This window comes from Nyctibius grandis, chromosome 8 (genome assembly GCF_013368605.1).
Source record: "Nyctibius grandis isolate bNycGra1 chromosome 8, bNycGra1.pri, whole genome shotgun sequence".
NCBI lineage: Eukaryota > Metazoa > Chordata > Aves > Nyctibiiformes > Nyctibiidae > Nyctibius > Nyctibius grandis.
Window position 1 is genome coordinate 6,035,836 of NC_090665.1, and position 25,305 is coordinate 6,061,140.

The 25,305-nt window shown below is 37.3% G+C and overlaps 1 protein-coding gene across 4 annotated transcripts; it reads left to right on the forward strand.

Annotated features, from left to right (window-relative positions):
• The first annotated feature begins 926 nt into the window (after positions 1 to 926).
• ECT2 (epithelial cell transforming 2) lies at positions 927 to 24,986 on the forward strand. 4 transcript variants are annotated; one of them, XM_068406218.1, is made up of 24 exons: positions 927 to 1,056; positions 2,099 to 2,178; positions 2,280 to 2,372; positions 3,161 to 3,343; positions 3,864 to 3,953; positions 5,019 to 5,126; positions 6,345 to 6,418; positions 6,563 to 6,693; positions 7,662 to 7,777; positions 7,978 to 8,040; positions 8,354 to 8,576; positions 10,109 to 10,245; positions 10,930 to 11,049; positions 12,767 to 12,835; positions 13,807 to 13,917; positions 14,934 to 15,030; positions 15,747 to 15,828; positions 16,783 to 16,861; positions 17,045 to 17,164; positions 18,483 to 18,621; positions 19,225 to 19,379; positions 21,446 to 21,553; positions 22,619 to 22,765; positions 24,897 to 24,986. In XM_068406218.1, the coding sequence occupies exons 1-24, from the start codon at positions 927 to 929 to the stop codon at positions 24,984 to 24,986; spliced, it is 2,745 nt and encodes a 914-aa protein (XP_068262319.1). The 4 variants fall into 4 exon arrangements, with proteins under 4 accessions (XP_068262319.1, XP_068262321.1, XP_068262323.1 ...); XM_068406220.1 differs by lacking the exon at positions 2,280 to 2,372; XM_068406222.1 differs by lacking the exon at positions 2,280 to 2,372 and having other exon boundaries at positions 8,354 to 8,495.
• The last annotated feature ends 319 nt before the right edge of the window (positions 24,987 to 25,305 follow it).

A 25,305-nucleotide genomic window follows, 5' to 3' on the forward strand; every position in this document is an offset into this window, starting at 1 on the left:
CAGGAAACACATGTTTCTTGCTTCATGCACAGAAGAAAATGTGATACATGTTGGGCAGGTGTCTTAGAACAAATTTTCTGGTACAAGGTTCAGGTAGCTACTTGTACTATATATAAGGGGAATAAGAATTCTGCCTTTCCAGTATGTGACAAGTTTGGTTGATGGGCAGGGAGAGCACAGATATATTCTACCTGTGAGAAGACATAAGGCCTCTTTATGTGATGATGAATGGATACCTCTACTGTATTATAGTAAATGTAGGACAATAGACCAGATCATACAGATTGACACATGTATGCTTATTAACTTTGGAGAGACTGACATGCATTTTGAAACCTAGTTTTTCTTTGAATAAATACTACTGGTCCTACTCCCTGGATGATCATTTTTATGTAACCACAGTAACTCTTGCCAGTTCACCTGAAAAATCAAATTTTAGCAAGATGCTTTGTGTACCCTAATTCTTCTGCTAATGTTTCACTGTAACAATGCTAACCTGGGTCTGGCTTATCACAGTTTATCACGGAAGCAAACAAGTGCTTTTAGTTTGTCAGTGTTTTGTGATGAAACTTTTTTAAATGAACACTAGAGTTAGTGCTTCCCTGCTGCCCAGAGTTGAAGTACCCTCTCTGCAGCTTTCTGTGCAGATGAATTATTTCCGTGGTAAGCAGCCTGCTCACAACCATTGTTTCTGTAACAGGTTTGTTGTCAGTCCTTTCTACCAATTGTGTGACTCCTAATAGCCTTTCAGAACTGCTGTATCAGTATGAGTGGGATTTTAATAAGAGTCTGAATGTTTTGTTTTCAGAAGTCTGACATTACTTCTGCCTGCCTTAGTCATGCAACTCTTATTATGAGCTTTTTGCAACTGTAACTTAGTTTAGCACATCTGCCTTCTAGCTGTTGAAGAAAGAAACAAGACAATCATGGCTGACAACAGTACACTGGTGTCTGAAACCGGGAGGAGCCTCTTGGCTGATTCTTCTGTTCTTGATTCAAAAATAATAGAGACCTCTAAAGAGAATGTATTTCCTGCATCTGTTTTGGATGTTGAAGGTAATGGGAGAAGCTTATTTTAAGACTGCTATGTTTTTGTAATGACTGATTACTTTGTAGGTAGTCTTGAAAAACCAAAAGTGCTTTGTTGAACTACAGAATTGCACGTAGGGTACCTGAAAGGGTGTTGGTTTGGTATCCTTTCACCAGCAAAGGGACTGTCTTAATTTTTAACTCATCTTGTCATAAAAATTTGGGGCTACAGCCATGAAATCAAACAAGTTTTCTGGCTGATGTGTAGAAAGCTGTTAGTTCCATAAAAAGATGGAACTTCTGTGGAATAAACCATTCCAGGTGATACCAATATTTGGAAACTACAGCTGCTCTATTGTGTAGGATTACAGGTAGTCCTTAGAGAGATGAATAGTCTTGAGCTTGAAATTAATGAAGAAATCTTGAAATTAAAAAGCAACAACAAAGGTATTTTTATTTTCCTGCAATGCGGTAGCCAAAATCCAGTGGCAATCTTTTGCTGCAGATGACGTGGAGGCAATGTTTGTCCCTTCCTCCTAGTATTTTGAAAGCTTATTAATACATGAAGAAAAAGAACAAGATATCTAACTTCAGTTCTGATGTTCCTTGGTGAAATTGAGCAGTTACTAGGAAGTAATGAGCCTTGTCAGCCAGGAACACAGAAACTGGAAAAGATATCAGCTGTCTATTTTCCTGTGAGTCTTGATATCTAATTCTACTAGAAGCATTAAGTCAATAATTTTGGTTTTCTCATTCTTTTCTTTTTCCTCTCACCCTTGCTAACTCTTCTTGCATGTTCTTGCTTTGACTGTAAGGTAACTGGTCACGAATTGCAGGATCTTGTTTCACCATGTACTAGAAAGTTCAGGCTCTATGGTCAATTTAGTATGCCTTAATTAAAGGACAGGCTTCTTGAGGTAACATTTATTTTCAGGCTTGTTCCTGATAAAGCAGGTATCTTGAAAGGATGCAGTCTGCTTGTATTCTTCTATATGTTATTGCTTGATTTAGACCTAACATGGATTTTTCTATTAAAATATGAGTATTATCCTTGTTTCTCTATAAACAGAAGAAATGCCTCAAATAGAAACAAGAGTGGTTTTGGTTCAGGAAGCAGGCAAACATGAGGAGCTTCTGAAAGCCTTGGAGGTACGTGGGTCTAAGATGAAACAGTCACTGAAATTGGATTGTATGCTTTTAGACTTCTGGTAACCAGTTTGGTTCTGTACTAAAGTTCACCTCTTCCACAGACGATTAAGATAATGGAAGTACCAGTTATAAAGATAAAGGAAACTAGTCCTGGTAAATCGGAAGAAAAACTAATAAAAAGTATTATTCATATGGTATGTCATGCAATTAAGCACGTGTGATTGCATGTAGCATGTTGTACTTCACTTTGACTGAAATGTGCATAAGCTTTAATTTACATTAACTGGGCGTAATGGTCACAATATACGCTAATGTTTCTGATGGGGTCACTTAAAGCTCGTCAAAATTGGTACTTTTTTTACAAACACTTTCTCAAATATGGAAGTAATATCTGCAGCTCTTAATTAGTGGTGTTTTCTAACGGGGACGGAGACATTCAACTGCATGCTTATATTGAGTCAACACATAAGTTTTTGCTATGAACTGACTTCATAATTGGTTAATTGACTTCTCTTTCAGTTGAAAGCTGCATTTAAACTTAAGTGTAAGAAGTGGTTCTCCATTTCTTGATGTGAAAAACCTAGGAAATAAAATTTGGAACTAGTTATTGAAATTAGAACGGACCAAATTTTTAGACACCTTGACAGTCTGAAATTTCTCTTGTGTTCTTATTTTTTTTTCTATCTGTAGATATTTCCAATACTATATCAGTGTGAACTGATATGTAAACTACTAAAGTAACTAGAATTCTTATTTTTCAGAAGCAGAAATTGCTTTAAGATATTTTTTTTTTAGGTGCAGTTCATAGCTATTCTTATGCTAGAGAACCGTGCATCTAATTCAGCTTTCACCAATCCTTCAAAGAGTCTGTCTCTGTTGAAATCTGAATCATACATTTTCTAATGGTCCAAAATAAAAATCAGTTGAATTTTGACACTATGTTACCTGAATAATGCTTTCCCCCTCATCCCCATAAATCAAGGAAATTAAAGTGCCATATATAAAGACAGACACGATAGAAGAGCTTGGAGATTCTGATTCCCCAGAATTTGAGACTATCTTCGTTGTGTCAGACTTCCAAGATTCTATCTTTAACAACCTCTGCAAAGCAGATTGCCGTGTCATTGGACCTCCAGTGGTACTGCACTGTGCACAAAAAGGAGAGGTATGTGCTTTCTGTTGAAATCAGCTGAGTAATTCTCTGGTGCAGTGAGTTCTAAATATTAAGCATGCAAAATAAAATCTATTTTGCTTTTGTCAATCAATCATAAATATTCTTAGCATTGAATTTTAAGAAAAGCAAGCTTCTAATACAATGTTAGAATATTGCATGTAGTGAGAAAGCACGGGTATACAGGAGTAAGACTCAGTTGTGGGAGTTGTTGACCCACTAGTTAGGATTGTGCCATTAGGAAAGGTAGTGTACAAATGAAGCTCCAGCAGACACTTTGTATTTCCAAAAGTTGTCATGTAGAGGGGATGGATTGGGGAGGAGAAAAAAGGATGGAGTGCCACCTTGGGGATGCTCTTGTTACTTTATCAGAACACTGGCAGGTCTGGAGCTGAGGTATAACTGAATACACAGACTTAGACGAGTGTCTCATGCATTTTAATACTAGGAATTGTATTAAAGATAATGTTAAAACTTTAATGGAAGCAGTATGCTTTTGACTTCTCACTTTCAGGCTTTACCGTTCTCCTGTCGTCCACTGTACTGTGCAAGTATGTTGAACTTGGTACTGTGCTTTACAGGATTCAGAAAGAAAGATGAATTAGTAAGACTTTTTTTTTTTTTGCTTTGGATGGGTAAAGCTATGTTATTTTCAAAATAGTCTTCTGTCACCCGTAGAGTTTAACCATGACTAGAGCTTATATGGGGGGAATGAACTGTGTTGTTTTGATCTTTTGTTTTGTTGCATGTCCAGAGGCAGTGACATTTGAGGATGGGAACAAAACTGTTGTGCAAGTCCTGTGATGCCATTTTTGGTCACTTTTTTTGTTGAATGATGTTAAACAGCTCTAATTCAGTAGGGCTTAAATATTTGTAGATTAAGGCTTCAGGTAAGATAGTGTCCTCTTATTTGTATGTAGTAGTGTGGTCAAGTAAAGCTTTGTAGTCCTGTTCAGGGCATTTGTGGACATGTTATCTTGCTGCCTTGCTATCTTGCTATCAGGACTTCAGTCTTAGACCTATCTAGGTGTGAAGTGGTTTGATACTCTAGCTCTTTGCTTTTCTATTTCAGTGATGCAGTTGGCACCTAATTTCCCTGTTGGACACCTGGGAGTCAACAATTTGGTTCCACTTCTTCATATTGGAAAAAAAAAAAAAAACCAACAAAAACAAACAAACAAACAAAAAAAATACCCGAAACAAAAGCCTTTGCCCAGTGTTAGGGATAGTTAGGTTTTATCTGCTAGATTCAAATTGGACAAAGTGCAATCTTATGTAAATTCTGGCAGTTGCCCCTTCAGGTAGAATTGACTAAATTGATGAGGATAATGTGCTTCAACTCTATTGTGCATGAAAAGGTGAAGGCATTATGTATGATGATCATGAGAGTACTGGTGGCTTGGGTAGTCTTCCTCAAGCTACACAGCAAGGCTGTATTAAATGTTAACAAAAAAAAAAAGAAAAGTTAATAGCTCTTCTGATGTATCAGCTATATCTTCTCCTGTAGATGTGAACAAGTTGTTTTAAGAACAAATGGGACCATTTCTATTCCTAGACATTTAATGTAACCTCCTATAGCTTGCTTTGTCAACTACTTTTGTACTGCTCTCACTTTGCACTGTATGCTTCTAGAGATATACTGAAAACTTATTTCATCTTTATTTTTCAGGTTAAGCTAGTGACCTTGGTTCATCACATGGGTGGAATTATTCGAAGGGACTTTAGCTCAAAAGTTACACATCTGGTGGCTAACTCAACGCATGGAGACAAATTCAGAGTATGTAACTTGAGTTGGTGCTTCATGGAAGCTTTCAGAATTTGGTTCTTGTAGACTAAGTCTGTAAATTATACTTCAGCTCGTAAGTTGCAGGGTTTTTTTCCTGTACTAACAACAATGACTTGTACTAGTGAGTTCATCTCTGTTGGGTATTGAGCTTTGACATGTTTTTATCTTTGTTAGAGATCTAAATAATGTCAATTGCCTGAGTGCAGAGATTTTGCAATAGACAAGTATAGTAAATAACAAGAACCAAAATGTTTCTTAAGTACTGATGTTATCAGTGCTTAAGACACTTAAGACATTGATGTACTGATGTTATCAGTACTTCAGACCTTGATGAATGTTTGTTCATCAATGAACAAGTGTTTATATATCAACATGCTTGCTTTGTTTGTCTGTCCAAACAATAAACTTTGAGGTAACTTGCAAAAAACTGTAGTACTCAATTTGTGCGTGTCTTCTTTTAAAAATTATTTTCAATTTGTTATGTATGAGCATTCAAATCTTCCTTTATGTATAAATGTGTTTGATTTTTTTTTTTTTTTCTGACAACACCAAAAAGGAATCCTTCAGGACATGTATGTCCAGTTGAGAAGCAAATAAAAGTTTATAGGTTTTTGCACCACAGAATATGACATAGCAATGCTTAAGTCCCTTGACTCTCCCTCATTTGAGTTGTTAGTAGGTTGTTGCTTTTTTCCTAGTCTGTCTTCCTAATCTTCCAGTTGGAAGAGAAGACCTACTTTCTAACTCTGTTCAAACATTCCTTTCTGCCAACTCAAAATGAAAAAGCTTTACAATCTCTCTCAAGCAGTCATGGAAGTTACCTTCGAAACAGTCACTTGCTCTGGTGAAAGCAGATCAGGATGTTTATCTTCATGCAAAGTATCAAAAGCAGAAAAAAGTTCCTATATTCCACTGGAACAGAGATTTGGTTTTGTGTTTTTGTGAGTGACGAAGGATATCAAACTAACAAAATAGTGCACTTTTGAGTAAGTGTCAAAATAGCTATTGATCTGATCTCCTAGTCACTGAAGAATTAATACATTCTAACTCTTGGGAGTTACAGTTGGACATGATTCTTGAAGAAATATGTTCACTTTTTGCAGTATCTGTCTTGAAAAGTAAAAACAAGGTTATGAATTTTTCTTGGCATGGGAAAGACTTAAATGGAAATACTTACTTGGTACAACTTGTGTTTTTCCTGTTTTGTAGATTGCTGTAAGTCTTGGTACTCCTATCGTGAAAGCTGAGTGGATTTATAAGGCTTGGGAGAAAAGGAATGAAATGTAGGTGTTTATTTTCCTTCAGCCTTAACCTTGCATCCTGTTCACCTGTCGTGTTGTGAGCTTCTGTTTAAATAGTGATGTGGCACTGATTTAGTGACTTGTTTGTGCATCTTTTTTTTTTTTTTTTCTTCTTTTTTCCCCCAGTGATTTCTGTGCAGCTGATGATGACTTTAGAAATCAGTTCAAGGTTCCTCCTTTCCAGGATTGCATGTTAAGTTTCCTTGGATTCTCTGATGATGAGAAAGCTAACATGGAAGAAATGACAGAAATGCAAGGTTATTGTTTATGAAAGCTGACCTGTGGAAAGAATGGGGTTTATAGCTGATAAATACTTCACTGAAGCTGAAATGCTGGATCCTGAATCTTGAAGCATTAATGAAGACTCTTCAGCTTGGAGAGTTATAAACTGATTTTTAGATGTCAGTGTATGCATAAGTTCTGGTAGCTGTTGAAGTCTTCAAACTTACTAGGCTGATTGAAACTAGACAATTTAAAAAAGTAATTACAGGATGCTTGAAGATATCCTGGAAAACTTGCTACATAAAATGTATATTCTGCTTCAATTTTCATAATCAGTTTTGTGGTATCACTTTTACGTAATTCACAGAAAGCATCTACAATGTTTACAACTTCACTTGATTGGAAGCGTTCCATTTTTCGGTAGTGTAGTGTGCAATATTAATAATCACATTGACAGTAATGATGTAACAGAACTTACAAGTCTCCCGCCTTGTATTGCTAGAGTTGCATGTAACAGAACTATAGAAATGGAAATAGAGCAAGCTTGTAACAGCAAGGCTTTCTCAGAAGGATGAGAGTTGGCTGGGTTTGCTTTTCTTTTTCTTCCCCCCCCAAGACATGTTTACCTAAAGCTACTTCTAAGATTGTGACATGCACAGGTTCTAGCTTGTGAATGTCTTTAGGGTGAGTATTCCTGGCTTGCTCTTCCAAGAAACAAGAAAAGCTTTCCAGAATAATATTGCCAGACAGGTTTAAATGCCCTCTGAACTCTGTGTAGTCTTGACTTTTCAATGTGTATTTTACTACTACATGCTACATCCTATTTCCTAAAAGCTGTCCACTGCTGATAATATCCAGGGTGTTACATAAGTCCAGCAACTGAGAGGTCATCTCTCTTGGGCTCTTCTCTCATTAGTGATAGGTGCCACAGAACTATCAAGAGCTACTAATTTTGAACAATAATATTCTTCAATCTTGCTAATTTGCCTTTTTTTTTATCTAGGAGGACATTATTTACCAGTTGGTGATGAAAGGTGTACGCATTTAGTGGTTGAAGAAAGTACAGTAAAAGATCTTCCATTTGAACCTTTAAAAAAACTTTATGTTGTAAAGCAAGAGGTTAGTGCTGACAAATTCTTGGAAGAATATTGCTATATAACACTTGATATGAGATACTTTTTTTTTTTTTGGAATAAGCCACATGTTTGCATACTAAATGCAAACTGCCTTACTATTATATATATATTATCTTGAATATTTTTAACTTTGAGTGAAGCCCTGTAATGTGTTCTTAATGTGTGTTTTCTTTTTTCCTTTAGTGGTTCTGGGGAAGCATTCAAATGGATGCCAGAGCTGGAGAGTCCATGTATTTATTTGAGAAGGTATATTGAACTCTCTCACATAATGCACAGCATATATTTGGTGGTAAAATTAGCATGCACAATAGTATGTGTGGGGCCAGAGATCAAAAGTTTCAAAGCAGCATTTAAGTTCCAGATAATCCATTTTAAATTTTATACATAGAGTACTAATTCGGAAATAACTTTTTTCTGCTTCCCAAAGGCTGAACTTATTTTTAGTCAAACAAAATACTAGTGTGGTTTGTGTTGTGTGCTGATCTCTACATTAACTTACCTTTGCACTGAGCTGAGCTGGACACAGTGGGTAAAACCACTAAACTTTCTTTTACTACAGTCAGAGAGTCCTGGCCTCAAGAAGTCTGTGTCACTACTTTCTCTGAATACTCCAAACAGCAATCGCAAAAGACGCCGTTTGAAAGAGACCCTTGCACAACTGACCAGAGAAACGGACATGTCGCCATTCCCTCCTCGGAAACGCCCATCAGCTGAGCATTCGCTTTCTATTGGGTCCTTGCTGGATATTTCTAACACTCCAGAGTTGAGCACTACCAATGGAGGTAGAGCTAAAACTTTCATTCAGACACACTTGCAGTGTTTAAGAGCTCTCTGCATACCAGTGGTAACAGTAGTGGTAGAAAGTCTTACACGTTTTGCTACAAGTTTCTGAAGTAATTCCAGGCTTTTGCCTTTTTGAAGTGTACAGAAAGCAGAATTGGAGTGAAGCGTTCAGACATAGACAACATGTCTGTGCTGCCTCTTGTCATCACAGTAAGCATATTCATATCTGAAGGAAAACATACGGAGTTGATAAATATGAAGTACAGTACAGTGTTACTCCAAAATGCTTCAAATACTCTGCTGAAAATCTGCAGCAAATAAGCAATGTAGTTAACAGTAAATCATCTAAAAACCTCTTCAGTAGGATAGTTGGAGAAAGGAGGACAAAGATTCTTTTCTAAAGGAATTAAAGGGAAAATGCCTGCAAAGCCCACTCCTAGGTCTTTGAAATGTTCTGTTAAGGTAACACCATTTGTGCCAGCAAACTGTCATGTCTAAAACTTCACAAGAATATAAACCACCAACTAGTTTTGATTGGTTACTTGGCAAAGAGCTTTTAATGTCTCTGCTTATGGTTCTTGTGGCAGAGAGGAAATGCAAAATTGTTTTTTGCAGCTAAACAAGCTAATACCTGAGGGTTTAAAAAAAAAAAAAACCCCCAAAAAAAAGCTGCCCTAGTTTCATTATATAGAGAAGGTATCTGGAGTTAGTACTGCTTTAAAAATAACAAGTCAAGTAATCTTAGTGAGGCACAACCTGTAAGTGATAATTCAGAAGGAACAGGAAAGATCAGCTTACTCTCAAAGACCAACTTTCTTAGATCATGCTAGCACTCTCATAACCCCTGGTACCGAAGTTTCTTCTGATACAACATCAACAGACAGTTTCAGAAAAAGTGCTATTTTGAAAACAACAGGTGAGGTACTTATTTCACAATAACTGTGACAGTAATGAACTTGTACATCAGAATGAGTGAGTACAGATCTCTGCTGTTCGATACATGTGCAAGTATTTAAAATTAATGGACTGCTCCAGGTCCACCTGGGCTTTAGCTTTAAGAGAAATCAACCCCCCGCCCCCAGTAGGAAGAAATGTAAGTGTTGCATGTAACGACTGCTTTTAATAGATGGTTTTGAGCTGCATACCTAAGGCAAGGATGGTAAGTAGCTGAAAGATAACTGTTTATGTGGCAAGGTGAAAGTAGAAAAGTACTTTTGTACATAGTGCATGTATAAAGAATGTTCAGCACCTAATCCTCAGTTTCTACTAAACATAATAGAGTTAAGTCATTGACCTGCCCATAATGGCTTCCTAGTTTCAGACTAATTTGGGGGAATAATATATTACTGTTGTTGTTGTATAGTTAGGCTGTAATTAAGACAGACATTTTCTAGAAAGAGCTCTGATAACTATAGCTACCTTCCCTTGAAAATTGTGAAGGTTTTTTTTTTCTGTCTTTGAGGGTGAGCTTTTTTTAGAGACTGTATTGTAATAGAGCTCTTATTTTCTTTTGGGAATATCTCTTCATCAGAAACACCAAAATCCTGTGCCAGGCCTTCCAAAAACTCAACTCCTCTTCCACTAAAGCAATCTGCAAGATGGCAGGTTGCAAAGGAATTGTATCAGACAGAAAGTAACTACGTTGACATACTAACAACAATCATTCAGGTAAGCTGGTTTTAAAACAATTTTACAGGTCAATTCTAATAAGACATCTAGTGTTTACATCAGTGATTACTTTCAAACTGTGATCTGCAGGCTTTTGAGGGCTTGGGTGCATCAAAGGTTCATAAAAAGGTGACTGTATACAGTCTCATGTCATTTTACTGGCATATAAAAATGTTTAGTATCTTTTAATAAAAGCTGGAAAATACAATTTCTTATCTGGGATCTGCAGTGGAATTGCAGTTTGTATGGAGATCCTAAGCTTCAGGAAAATATGATCTTCATGAGTCAGATTTTTAAGATACTAGTGAATAGAGAGAGATGGCAGGGAAAAGTGTGGTTTTTTTTAATTATTATTATTCCAAGAAAAGCAGAATAGCAAGCAGCTCACAGGAAGAGCTTGATTTCTGGAAAGTTTATTTCCATTGCAGCTAATTATCTACTTAATGAGCTAAGATGAGTGTGAGTGGAAAAGTAGATGAAACGGAGTGACACTCAGTTTGATATGTCGCTACAGTATATCTTAAAACCACTCCTCCATAACCCACTCTTGCTAAATGGGAACAGAATGTCTCAAGATTGTGACTGCAGGAAAGTGTGATCTGGAAGGAAAACACTGTTGCTTTTGTAACTAACACAATATGTGGAGATTGGGAGGGCATTAACTTTTTTTGTCTAATTCCTCAGTTATTTCAAGTACCTTTGGAGAAGGAAGGACAACTTGGAGGACCAATTCTTGCACAGGAAGAAATTAAGACCATATTTGGCAGCATTCCGGATATTCTTGATGTGCATACTAAAATCAAGGCAAGCTGCAATTTTCCCCCACAGTGGAAGCTTTGATACAGATTTTGAATCTTTTCTGCATGCTTTTAAGTTGTATCTACTGGAAGGGTGTAGATTCATCTTGGTGCTGTAACGTACTGTTCAACCTGTGAAATTATGTGCAAATCCGAAGTATGCTTTAAGATTTAAGACTTATTTATAAATATCTGAAGTCTGATTATTGTGCATGTAACTAATATTGCCATTCATGAGCTAGTTTGTAGTTTTCCCATTTTAATACTTCTTCCTGTAGGTTTTCTGTAACTGATATAAAACTGGTCAAAAGGGCCAGTAGTATCAAGTGGTAGTCTCACAAGTGCTTGTAACATACATGTTTCTATTAAAGCAGTAAGCAAGGACTCTTGGAAGGATAGCTAAAGCTATGGAATTAAAAAAAAAAAAACAAAACAAAACCAAAATAAAAATAGGTGTTTTCCTGGGCTTTAGACATGTTCATGTAAGGAGTCTTTATGTCAAAGAGAGACTTCTGTCATTCGGTAGGAAAAACTGATCCCTCCTTAAATGGCTTTGAACCAGTTGTCAGAAAATACCAGCTCAAGAAACTGGCTCACACTTCAACCTCTGAAGCAGTTAACCTGGTACTGAGGCCTAATAAGAGCTGACCAGCATCCCCTATCAGCTTGTTTTCTTGAGGCTTTCTTTGTTGTGTGTTTTGATCTGGAATGCAAGCGCTCTCTGAAGCCATTTCTGGGTCTCACAATAGATTACGGTGCAAGTTTTCCTCAATAATGAAGTAACAAAATCTCTTTCAAATAATGGCATATGTCTGTTCCTGTATGTTTCACAATAGGCTTTTAAAATGGAGGGACTTGCAGACTGCCTGTAACTCTGGTTTGTTTTTGTTGGTTTTTGGGTGTGTTTTTTTTTTTTTCTTTTCCTTCAACTGTTGGGATCCAGTCTAGTTAATCACAATGGGTATTGATATCTGCCCACTGAGATTGAGATCAAAGTAGGGCATGTGTGTCCATGTGTCAAGTAGGATACCCTTGCAGCGTGTAGTGTAGACAAACTTGCTTAGATGTAGTAGTTGTGTTTTCCTTCATCTTTGGTGTAATAAAGATAAGAGAAGTGGGAGCAACAAACCAATATTAATGGTGAATCCTTTCCACTTAAGGTGAATCCTGAATATTCAGCTGTGCCCTCCTGTCCCTGTTATTATCTGACAGTGAATAAGCTTGATCCTTATCAAGCTGATATAGGCTTAACAGCTCGGTCTCGCTTTCCTTAACACCCTGGTGCAGCAAGTGAGGGAAATCTATGCTAGTTCTATTTCAGTCATATCTTATGGACTGAAGAGTCATATATTAAGTTTTGGACTCTTAATTAGAATTGGTTCAACTGTCTTCTGCATATACTTTTTTAACAATCATTTGGGATATGTTCTGTAGTGTGTTGGGCACAGCAGTGTCATCTTGTTGCAGAGTTGGCTAGTGCTGATACACTGCTAGGCTCTTCTTGCATTGATTCAAAACTATATTCAGAGGTCTCTTGCTTTCAGCTCTCAGTAGACTGAAGAGGCTTAATGTTAAATTTTACAGCTTTTAGGGTTGCCTGTTTTGTCAGCATGGAAACACACAGCTAATTATATGTGTTTGTCAGAACACTGATCCCGTCTTACAGCTTTATGCTGTTCATTCACATCTTATTTTCTTCTGCCCCATCCTTGCATGTGTTCTAGGAAGACCTGGAAGATCTTATGATGAATTGGACTGAAAGCAAAAGTATTGGTGATATAATTCTTAAATACGTAAGTTTCTGTTTCTTTTTTTATATGTTAGAGCTATTATCTTGCCTTACAAATAATCCATTTGTAGGAGCTAGCAAACACAAGCAAAGCACTACTGAGTGAGAAAGAACGCTGACTTGTATTGTTGTATTTTCTGTTTATACTTTTCAGTTGAGTTAGATTACATACTTTGTGTAGGTAATCATATCAAGTTTGTGTGTCTGTCCACTTGTCTGAGGGGGTAAAACTCTAAATAGATAAGTTTTGAGAACTATAATTTGCAACACTGCAGACATGCTTTTTACTTGGACATTAAAAGGGGCTCTTCTTGTAACCCTAGCTATCTGCTGCCTCTGATCAGTAGTAAATAACCAGGAAAATAACTTTTCACAGAAACTTCTTGTGTTCTTCCTTCAAGTCTTGCAATGCATAAGTGAATAAGGACTCCTTGTTTTCCCAAGTACAGAATGTGCAGAACAGGAAAGCTAAGTCTGGGACTGCAATGCATTTTAACATAAGTAGTCTGCTAGGTATCTTGTGCTTTTGCTGACCTGGTCATTTTGAGGCAAATAGCATTTGGCATTAAAAAGTTTTCAGTCTAAGGTATTGCTTCTAGTGGCCTAATGTCTCTTAAAGGTGATTGCAGTAACTGGAGAAAATACCTGCCTGAAACTTCCAAAATTCTCACCAAAAGCATCTTGCTAGGTGAGAATCTGCCTTCTACTCAAGCTCCTCAGCAGCATCTAAGATTCACATGTGTATGTGATGTTTCCGAGAGCAGTCTGCACTTAATCAGCAGCATTGAAACTTGGGCATCTGGCATGCAAAAATGTCTTAACTTGTTCTGTGAACATGCATGGGTTTACAGCACATTTTTTACTATTCTTTATTGAAATGTGCCTTTGAGCAGCTTTGTATGGCTCAGGGCATATAAGTATACGTACAATGCTGCATGATATGTGAAGCGGAGCTGTAACAGTTGTTTCTTTCAGTCAAAGGACTTGTTGAAAACATATCCTCCATTTGTGAATTTCTTTGAAATGAGCAAGGAGACTATTACTAGATGTGAAAAACAGAAGCCAAGGTTTCATGCCTTCCTCAAGGTAAGTGTCTGCGGAACTAAGTCTTTTGAGTAGAACATGGACCATTACCAAGTAAACTACTTAATGCAGTAGATGGAAGAATGTGGAATTTTGACAGCTTGGAGGAATGCGAATATCTCTTGGTGAGACAGAAAGAGGAAGGATTTGAACTTCAGTCCCTCAGGCTCCTCGTAAGGCTCTTTCATAAAGGGTCCAAGTTCTTCCTCTGATACAGCTTTCAAGGTAGTTTGATTATACGCATTTGTTGCTGGAAAAGAGTGCAGTCTGATTACTTTCTCCCAAATACATGTCTTCTCTTTTCTGTGAAGATAACTAGAGCTGCTGCTTTTCATTGGTCTCCCTCCCTGTGTTTAAAAGACTTGTATTTTTGAAATAGCTTTTAACTTGCTTTTGACGCTGTGAAGTTCCAGGGAGGTAGAATCTCTCAACATTTTTGTGACTAATGAATAGGAGCATAACAGTGGAGGTCTAACAGGAAGATGATCTTCAAAGAAAGATTTATCTGAAGATGAGTCTTAAGACTCTTGAGCTCTTTAGATAAAGGTGTATAGTTGATTAATAGTGCAGTGTAGCTTTAACTCCTCTTCTGTATCCAACAAGTGTGTCTCAAATACTGGAGTAATCCAACTGACAGATTTCACCTCATGTTTTCTGAGGTACCAGGAATTATATCCAAGTATTATTATCTAAAAGATGGGGAAATGAGTAAGAGAACAGGCCGTCCCCTCTCCAACTCCACGTTAGCATCTGAAACAACAACTGAGGGGTTGATAATATGGACAGTTTAAAACTAGATGTTCTGAGAACATATATCATAAAAACTGCACAGATTTGAATACAATGTGCTTTTTAACATGATCTGTTAATGCCTGAGTATCTGTGGTAAACGATTGTCAAACTTTTACTGCAATGCTAGTTTCAAGGAAGACAATTCTTATAGTTTGTGATTTTTGGGTGTTTGTGTGTGGAAAAAAAAGTAAGAATTACTTCCTTTTTCTCCCCTTTCTTTTTCCCAGATAAACCAAGCTAAACCCGAATGTGGCCGCCAAAGCCTAGCTGAACTCCTTATCCGTCCTGTTCAAAGGCTGCCTAGTGTTGCTCTGCTACTAAATGGTAATCTAGTGATGTTTTTTTTTATTAGTGTTGGTGAAGGTGTTAAAACCAAGTTAATGTCTGCTTTTGTCATAATTAGCAACAGCTTTTCTCATATAAAACAAGCCTGATTCTGGGAGTTAATCACACTTAATGGCAGTCAGCAAGACCAATTACTGAAGAAAGCATACTTTTGACTAAATTTCACTTGTTCGTATATTTATCTGCAGAATACAGGTAGAGGAAAAGTTTGCTCTGACAACAGTTTTGTCAAATACAAATATAATTGAGATTCAAACGCAGCTAGCATAAACTGGAAAGAAATTCATATTCACAAGGTTTATAGCTTCATGTGTTCCACCTGGTATCAACCACTTGCTGTAATAATTATGTTAATAATAACAAACCCCATACCACCACCCTTTCCTTCAGTTAGAAAAAGACTTCTATGCTAGTCTCTGCACTTCAACAAAAGCAGCACGTAGTCTCGTTGATTTTTTTTTTTTTGAATAGTTTGAGGGTTTGGTTTTGTATTGTAGGTGGGATTTTTCTTAATGAGATGCATGGGAAATTGCTGCTCAGCCTACTTCCCCACTTAATCAAGGCTATTTGGATTCCAGGATAGCTGTGACTTCTTCAGTCATCTTATCTGACTTTAAGTTTAAACTTGAATTTTTCATATTTCTTTTCAGGGACTTGTAATGTGTGGGGTTTTTTTTGTTTGTTTTCAATTGTAGATATTAAGAAGCATACAGCAGAAGACAACCCAGATAAAATAACTCTAGAGAGAGCTATTGAATCATTAAAGGAGGTGATGACGTAAGTGATGCTTTTTCTATGAAACATACTGTTATACACTTAGATCTCTGTTCCTTCTAAATTGCTCTTAGTGTGTTGTTGCCATAACTTCAGTCTCCCTGTACGTATACAGAATTCTATGTGTGCTTCAGTCTCCCTTTTGCCACTGTTTTCACTTTGGTGTTCTGTGCCAGAGCTCTTGAAGGAGTCTGTGGTGGTGTTACCAAGCACTTCTACTTGAACCTATGTGGACTCCCTGCCTCAGTATGAAGCAGAACCTCCTGAGTCCTCTGTTCTGTTCCAACTCTTATTTCTATCCATTCCTTCCAGAATGGAAGAGATGTGTTTTGTCTTTAAATCTTCATTCTATGCATATATCCACTGACAGGACATGCCATTGGTGGAAGATTAGTTTCTCTTCTGGTCCTGTATTAGCTCTTCTTGGCACCATTCCAATGAGTTAATTAGCTTAAAGCTGAAGCTGTTTAGATTGTAGGTCTCACCTCTTTTGAAGTGTGGCATATGTCTCCAGCAATGAGACCTCATGTATTAATTGGGTAAATGTTTGTCCGATTTTAACAACAACAACTTCTTTTAAATTGTAATTATTCTTGCATTTGCTTCTTGGTGAGCTGCAGTCCTGACATGTGGGGATTAACTGCAGGCTGTAAAGAACTGCATTGGGTTGGTCTCTAGCTCAGAATCTTATGGGGCAGGAAAGGGGAATTACATATTAACTGAATGGTGTGTCAACTACTGGTGACACGACAAGAATATTGTTCTAGGTATGAAGTTTCCTAGGTGCTTAGCATATGGTATTTGGATGAGGAAGTGTGGTTGATTTTGTATTTTCCACTGCTGCTGTGTAAACTATATCTCTGAATGTTTACCTTCACTATTTTTGTATGTCTTAAATGTGGTGCATTCATTTACTGTTGCTTGATATTGAAGATAAATATAATATGCTTCCCTCAGACACATTAATGAAGACAAAAGAAAAACAGAGGCACAAAGGCAGTTCTTTGATGTTGTCTATGAAGTTGATGGATGTCCAGTAAGTAATTTCTCTGAAGCTGCAGACCTGTAAAATGACTGTGCACTAGTTTGCTCCCTTTGCAAAAGTATGTGAGTATGCAATGGTGCTGGTTTAAACAGATTTCCAGTGTTAAGTTGTAAGCAAGTAGTAATCCAGCCCTTGAAATAAATGCTTAATGAGCTTTTTGCTTCTATCACTTAGGCCAATCTCTTGTCCTCTCACCGGAGCTTAGTTCAGCGTTTGGAAACTGTGGCGCTTGGTGATGACCTCTGTGACAGGGGAGAACAGGTCACACTCTTCCTGTTCAATGATTGCCTAGAGGTAAGATGACTATATAGGTACATCTCATGAACTGAATTATAAAAGGCTTAACACTACTTATGAATGTAAACAAGTAAACTTTAAAAACTTCAAAGCAGAATTCTAAGTCACAGAAGGTGATAGCTCAACACATGCTGATGTTGCCTTTCTGTTGGCTATTGTATAAGCCAACACAAGTAGCTGGTCAATTCTGGATAGTTGAGAGGTGTTAATGTAGCCTTTAATGTCTTGCAGCCAGATCAAAAATTTAAAAGCAGATTAATATGTTAAAAAAAAAAAAAAGTTTGTCTGAATAGTACTTTGAGTAGTACCGATGGATGAAAAAGTGCTGGAGTCCTTGTCTCAGCAGGATGTTTGTCCTTTTTAAGTTTAGTTATATTTAATGTGAGTAAATAGTGGGCCTCTGGGGTAGGTCTGTCTGTTCTTAGGCTACAAAAAAAATTTCACTTATTAAATGCCTTAGACTAACAGTATGTTAGGAAGAACTAGCAGGGAAAAGTAATCTAACTGGGTTTTGGAGATTTATGTGGAGAAACTGAGGTTGTAAAGGACACTTTATGAAAGTAGTTGTTACTGCCTACAGCAGTAAAGAACATTGTCTTTGTAGAAGACCAACTCTAAAATAATCCAAAATTAGTGCTGTCTTAAGCAGCACTTAAAGACAAAAGCCTATTGTTGTGACTAGTGATGAACTCTTCCTGGGAGTCAAGTTGACCCAGCTTCATCACTACTTGTAAAGGAAGGAAAGAAAAATGAAAACACTTTATTAAAGCTTCTTGGCTTATCTCGTGTACAAGATACAAGCAACTGAAGGTACCTTACTTAGAAAACACGTAAGATACCTATGTGTTAACTTAAGGTACAAACTGACCAACCTCCACTGCAAAACCCACTTGATGGCTGCATGGGCAAGCCTAGGTTGGTTCATGCATATAGATGTTTTCTTTTCTGTTTAAACCTAGACTACCTTGTGGTAGGTTTCAAAGGGCCCTTGCTTGTTATGCAGGGTAGAATTGAGATCTGTAATGCAAAATTACTTCCCGTCTTGATTTTTTTAAATTTATTTTATTTTCGAGGTGAGTGTATTGATGCTAAGTAACCAGTATTGCTGGGCCACTTGCACTGTAAAAAGTGAATAGTGAGATAAGTGAGTTCCTTAAAGATCTTTGTGGTAGAGTAAAATACTCTTTAGAGTATTTTTCTGTAGTAAGGCTTTCTGTGCCTTCCTGTATGCTAAAAGGCAAAAGAATAGAAGAGAAAGAAAGTCTATTGCCATTGTTGTTTAACTTTAACCTCTTTGTCTTCTATTTAACTTCAGATTGCAAGGAAACGGCATAAAGTTATCGGTGCTTTCAAGAGTCCGCATGGCCACACAAGGCCGCCTGCATCTCTCAAGCATGTTGTTCTCATGCCTCTGTCCCAGATCAAGAAAGTCCTAGACATCAGGGAGACAGAAGGTGTGTATGTTTTGAAGTGCTGTGATAGGTAGTGAAAACTGTGGTTCAGAATATAAAGAATGAAGGTCTGCTGTCATGGGATAGAATGCAAAGTTATATTTGTAAGGTATGTTAGGTATGTGATTTTTAGTATAAGCTTCTGTTTGAAGCTCTGTATGAACTTGAGAATTCCTTGCATTGACACCTTTTGGCTTTTCAAGAATTGTTGCAGGATGCTGAATTTGGCATTAACATGAGCCAACCAAATGGCAGTGTGAGTTAAACAGAGGAGTACACTTGACAGCTCTGGATTTACAAAATGAAACCAAAAAAACCACACTTCAGTCCAGAGCATTAGACTGACCAGAGACACGTGCTGTTGCTGTAAAACCAGATCTTCATTTAACTAGTGATAACGATGAAGGATGTGGACAGAACTCGGTGCTCTTGAAAGTGATACAACAGCTATCATGTAAATAAAGAAAATCCTTTCACCAAATCATATTGTTCCTAACTAGCTCCTGGCAGATGGAGTGTTAACTCTTTTGAAGGTTCCCCCCTGAATTATATGAAAAATGATTATTCTTTGTCTTGACTCCTTGCCTCTTTTTCTATAAACTGTAGATTGCCATAAAGCTTTTGCCTTGGTTGTGCGGCCACCTACAGAACTCAACAACAAGCTACTCAGTTTCCAGATGACAACAGAAGAACCTCCTAAAGAAGATTGGTTGAAGATGTTGTGTCGACATGTGGCTAACACTATTTGTAAAGCAGATGCAGTAAGTACTCTGGAACCATGTTACTGATTGGAAATTTGTCTATTTTTGGCTTGAAGCATATGAAGATAAAGAAGTTGTTAGTAGTGGGCATGCTTGAGGTGAAGTAGAGCAGAAAACATTTGTGCTAGTACATCTGCAAGTGAGTGGTTAAAAGGTGGAAAAGGAAACAGCCTGGAAGTTAGCTTCTACAGAAGCTAATAAGTACTTAAAAATCAAGAATCATGCCCTTCCCCATCACAAAGTAATTATAATTATTATTAAATTATTATTAAATATAATTATAATAAATTAAGATATAATTATTATAAAAATAAATATAATATTAAATTTTTATTAAATATAATTCATTATAATTATATGAACTCTGCACTTCAGGTGTAAACAGAATTGTCTTCAGCTTGCTTCTTTCACAGCTATGTTTCAATTTACAACCCCAGCATTATGAATCATATGTTTTGGTTTGACTCTGTTGGGTTGGATTATTTGTTCTACACCTTGTCTGCATGGGCACCGTAGTGTAAGAGACATGAAGCATCTTCCTCCTATAAAGAGAAGTGTACAACCTTAAAACAAGGAAACAAAGACGACAATGAAATAAAAGGAGGCCTCCTCGCATTTTTAGAAGTTCAATGTGTGGGCTTTCCACAGACACAAAACTAATAATTTGAAGAGTAGATCCTCTCCAATTAGGGCAAGAGACTTTCAGCTGATGTTTTAATTATGTAAGAGTGTATGCATATCAGTCTTCCAAATTTGCTGAAAATATGTGCCGTACATACAACTGGGTTTAAGCTAGAAATGTTATGTTCTGCATTGCACTCTTACTGTACAATATTTGGCTGTCTGATTTTTTTAAAGACATGATTGTTTCAGGAGAGGTAGTTAAGTAATCAAAAGAGCAACTTAGTTTTGTTTGGCTTGTTGTCTAGGGACTTACAAATAAGAAACTTGGCTTTGTGCTTTTCCTTCATTTTTAGGTACTGAATAAGAAAAGTACTGATTCATAAGTGTTAACTTACTTTAATCCATCTGTCACCTATCTTCAGTCTTTTGTGTTATGTATAACAGAAAGAGATGGAAAAATGTTGGGTTGTTTAATAGAAATTAAATCTTTGTGTAATAAATGTGTCATTCCCTCTTGCCCCAGGACATTCAGAATCACATGCTGACAAATTGTAATCTACTATGCTGAATCCCATTAGTTATGATTTCTGTAACTACTGCTTTGTGTCAACTATACAATACTTTTTTCTTGCTGATTTAAATGACAAATTGAGCTTCAATTTAAGCACGCTTCCCCTTTTTCCTGGGTTTCAAGAACTCTTGTGGCATCGTGTGAGAATGTGATAGCATCGATATTGCCACATGGTGGCAGTGAAGGCTTTAACTCCTCTTTGTTACATACAGCTTGCTGTCTGGTGTCCTTACAATTTTTTTCAAAACTTTTATTTTTTTTTTTAGGTAAACTGTCTTTTCCCAAAATAAAAACCCAAAACAACACCAACCCCCAGAAACTTCCCACTCCCATGTGTGCCCCCCAAAGTCTTGTGAGTAGCTAGCCAGAGACTGCTTTGCACATGCTAGAGTTTAAGAATGAGGGATGGGAAAAAACCCAAAACAAAACAAAAAAAACCAAACAAAACTTCTGGCTATTCTGAAACATCTGTTGGGCTTAAGATGAAAGGGTTAGTCTTAATGTTTGACAGCTGGAGTTATCAAGATTTCACTTCAGAAGAGTACTAGATGTGTCAGTGAAACAAAGGGGGTATATATGTTGTGAAACTTCCCAGGTATGCATCAAAACTACTGCCTTTACTTTGGTAAGCCCTGAAGTTGAAACTGAATCAAACAAACCAAATGTAAAACCACTGATGAAGTGGTTTCCTAAACTGATTTCACCAGCAGTTGATCTCATGAAATGCCATGAAAGCAAATAGCTGCTTGACTGTATATTAAGAATTGAATATGGCAATTAAAACCTCTAAATCTCACTAATGAACTAGAGAATGATATTTTGACAAGTGTTGATTTTTGTTGACCATTATTAAGACTATTTTTGTCTATAGGAAAATCTAATTTATACTGCTGATCCTGATTCAGTTGAAGTAAATACTAAAGATATGGACAGTACTTTAAGCAGAGCATCCAGGGCAATAAAGAAAACATCAAAAAAGGTAAGATACTACAAAGATAGCGCTTTACAGTAAACCCCACTTTAGTCAGGGAATTGTGCTGGTATTCCTGTTTCAGGTGGTTTGTAGCACTTGCAGTAGTGACAGGAAAAACTTAATCTGAACTAAAACTCTTAAGTATAAGCTCCTTAAAGGAAGAAGGTGGGGGAGTGTTTGAGGTTTTGACTGAGTAGTTTTGGAGTATCTGTATATTTGAGTCGGTTATGGAACCTACTCTGTTTAATATTTTGAATCTTTTAAACATATTACAAAAAAAACCCTCTGCTGTAACTGTTTTTAGCAAACTGAATGTAGTTTTAAAGTCGCATGCAATTATCTAAATTCAAGTACCTTCAAAAGTAGGATGGGTGCAGAGTATGTGTGTCCTAGTAATAAAACAGACCTTGAAATAGCAGGGAAGTGCGTGCTGAATGCTGGTGTCTGCCTGTGTATGCTTTCCTTTGTGTATGGCTTAGCTGCTCTCAACTCATGGGCTGAGGAACTGTGCTAGGAGGCAGGAGGAAGGCTGCCTGTCTACTCTCTCATGGTGGCTGTACACTGGGTTTAGTTCTGCTAAAGTTTGTGGCATGTGAGAACGGGTGACAAAATGATGCAGCAAGGAGAAATCTGTTCCACATTCTCAGCAGCCTTCCAGTATGTTCAAGATATAATACTGTTTCTTAGAGAAAACTGTAGAGGCTGCAGCAGTTTGGAAGCTGCTGAGAACTAAATTGAGAGCAACTCAAAGGTGGGGGGCCTGACTTTGCAGAACCCAAGGGATGTGGGGAAGCCTAGTTTACTAGACCTTATTTTGACTTCTCCCTGCATCTCTGCCTCCCCCCTGCCATGTTGTATTTATATTTGGACAGAGTAAGAAGAGCGGGGGTGATGGGGAGCCTTAAAAGTCAGATCACCTTGTGGGTGGGTGTGTTTGACTAGTTTTGATACAGTCATATTAACATTTGATATATGTCCTACAAATGTTCAAAATTTGAATGGTAGCCTATGTTGTAGTAGTTATTACAGCCTGATTTTTGTCAGTGTATAACTGCTTGTCAAACTCCTCAGGTTACAAGAGCATTTTCTTTCTCAAAAACACCAAAGAGAGCTCTTCGAAGGGCTTTAATGTCGCATAGTGCAACAGAAGGAAGAAGTCCCAGTTCAGCTAATGAGAGTTATATAGGCAGCCGACTGACTAGTACGTCGTCATTAGCGGTAAGTGATTTGGCTGTGCAGGCCAAATAAGTAACCTTTTTAAGATCACAGTTATTTTAATGTCTGGTGCTGATCTATCTTTAACAATTTCAAGATCCACAGTGGAAAAATTTATTTTTAACTACATTCATAGATGTGTTATCTTCTGAGCAAGAGTTGTTTAATGAGAAGGCTTACTTGCTGAAAATGCAGAAAAATCTGCTGTATGTACTAGAAACTGGGAGTTGCCTTGTACAATTAAGTTGAAGGAAAGAAAGAAACCTTCTTTTGCCGGAGATGGAATATGTGTCCTCTTCTGAGAGACTGAGAAACTTCCAACACACTGTCTTACGTTGGTTCCTGCTTTTGATTTTGGACAATATATACAAATGTGATGTAAAGCTTGGATGCTTGGGCTTTTTCTTGTTTTGACTAACTCTTGAACCCCTTCCTAATTGTAGATTGCTCGTTCATCTTCTACGTGCAGCCTAAAGGGATCTGTCAAATGTGCTGTTAATGTTCATCGCTCCAATTCTGTTGATTGGAGCTCTCCAAATTCCAGGCCTCGACCTGGCTCTCCAAATATTCGTCTTTCAAATGCTGTAGAAGAAAAAACCTCTTCCAACGTGGAAAGCTTAAATGGTCATGCCTTGGACAGATCATGTCCTATCCCTACTATTACTATCACTTGTGATGCTGGAGATAATAACCAGCGTGGTGCTGAAAAATTCTGTACATCAAATCCTGACTGTTAATGCCCATCTTGCATGAAGTGAGCAAAAAATCTTGATTCCTCTAAACTAAGACAGCATGGTACAACTCTAGAAAACCCTAGAATCCACGAAGTGTTTTATATGGTGTTGGGTTTTCCTTTGACTTGTTCTAATGCACGGGGTTGGAGTCAACACTCACATGTGGTCTAGTTCTGTTTCTGGTTCTGGGTGCAAAGTTAATTCTATCACAAATCCTTTTAATTTTTCTGAGTTTTATTTCTTAATTCATTTCTATACAATTTAATTACTTACTGTTTCGATTCAGTTGTCCAAGTGGCAGTGTAGCTCACTGGTCAGAGTTCTGAGGACTTTAATAACTCGGACGCAGGGAAAGTCTTGAGCAGCTAATTTTACCTGTGGTCTTAAGTTTTTGTTCCCTATCTGTAAATAGAAAAAATATAGTGTATAAAATACTTTAGAGTCTAATAAGAGCTGCTATAGAAAGAGGACTTTAGGATTTAATTTTCAAATATTGCCTATGACTGCAAATAGAACGAGTGCCATAAACGGGCGTTAGAATTCATAGTGAAGTGGTATATCCTTACCTGCTCAAAATATCCCTGTTCAAAAGACTCTTGAAGCATGCAGGTGCAGCAAGCTGCCTAACTACCGTGACCTGTTTATATGCTGAAAAGCTTGGCTGTGTTATACGGAGCAGCAGGAGACTGCTTGTGAAAGTATCTTGGGGTCTAATGTAAAAAGAATATAAAGTCTCAGCTGATCCAAAGAGGTCAGCTTTTAGTGCTACATATTGACGTGTTGGTTTCACTGTAATTTTAAGTCCCAGAGGCAGCCTATGCTCCTAGCACCAGAAGAGTCAGCTTTTTGCCTAGTTTGTGCCTATCTAGGCACAGCTAAAGCAACTTTGACAAATCATTGTGATGTCCATTGCCTTCTGTAGCCAAGAAGGCATGTGTTCAGCATCTCATTTGGGGCTCAAAGCTGGTAAGAATACAGGAAGTTGTAGGATCTGAGGGGAGCTCCGTTTCTCAGAGTTAATCATCATGTATTTTGCCTTCAATTTGGAGGGAGATTATTATTGCAAAAAGTGTGGTGCAAGATGTACCCTAATACTTGGTTAACAGCTACTCTTCAAAAACACGTTCTTGCATTCTGAATCTCTCAAGGCTGGTAACAAGGAAAACCTTTATTCTGCATTTTTTTAAATATATGCATTCTAGTCATTTGGTGCTGTTTAACTTCTCTGTTCAAAATCTAGAAATGCTGAATTATTAATTTCAAAAGCTGCCAATCTTAAATATTTGCTGTACTGTTACATTCCTTGTACTATGTACCAAGGTTGAAAAATGACTACTGCACTATTGACATTGGCTAATAAATGATCAAATAACTTTTTTTTTCTTCTTCTTCCCCAGCAGGGTATTCCTTCTCCTTCCTTGGTCAGTCTTCCCTCAGTCTTTGAAAAAAGGAGTCATACATTAAGTCGATCAACAACCCACTTGATATGAAGCAGGTTTAAAATACAATGCTGTATTGTAGTGACTGACAAGCAGCTGGCTGTTCAAATGACCTGACATTAATGGTACCTTAGTCATTAGCACTTAGCAATGATTAGCAAAATGTTAGATAACACTAAGTTAATCACAAGGGCTTTTTAGTTGTATTGAAGCAGATCAGCTAATCAGTGGAATAAGTAACGTGGTCTTCATTTAAGTCACAGTATTCCCTTGCAGAAACTTATTTTCTCACCAACATAGTGGAAGCATTTTCTTCTGTGGAAATTATCCCTTCTAGGCAAGAAACTAGTTTGTCAGATTTTGAAATGAA

Excerpts from the sequence above, each read along its gene's own strand:
- ECT2 (XM_068406218.1), top strand. The coding sequence starts at position 927 with ATGGCTGACAACAGTACACTGGTGTCTGAAACCGGGAGGAGCCTCTTG. Across the intron at positions 8,041-8,353 it reads CCATGTATTTATTTGAGAAG|TCAGAGAGTCCTGGCCTCAA; the intron begins GTATATTGAACT and ends CTTTTACTACAG. Across the intron at positions 18,622-19,224 it reads AGACATCAGGGAGACAGAAG|ATTGCCATAAAGCTTTTGCC; the intron begins GTGTGTATGTTT and ends TATAAACTGTAG.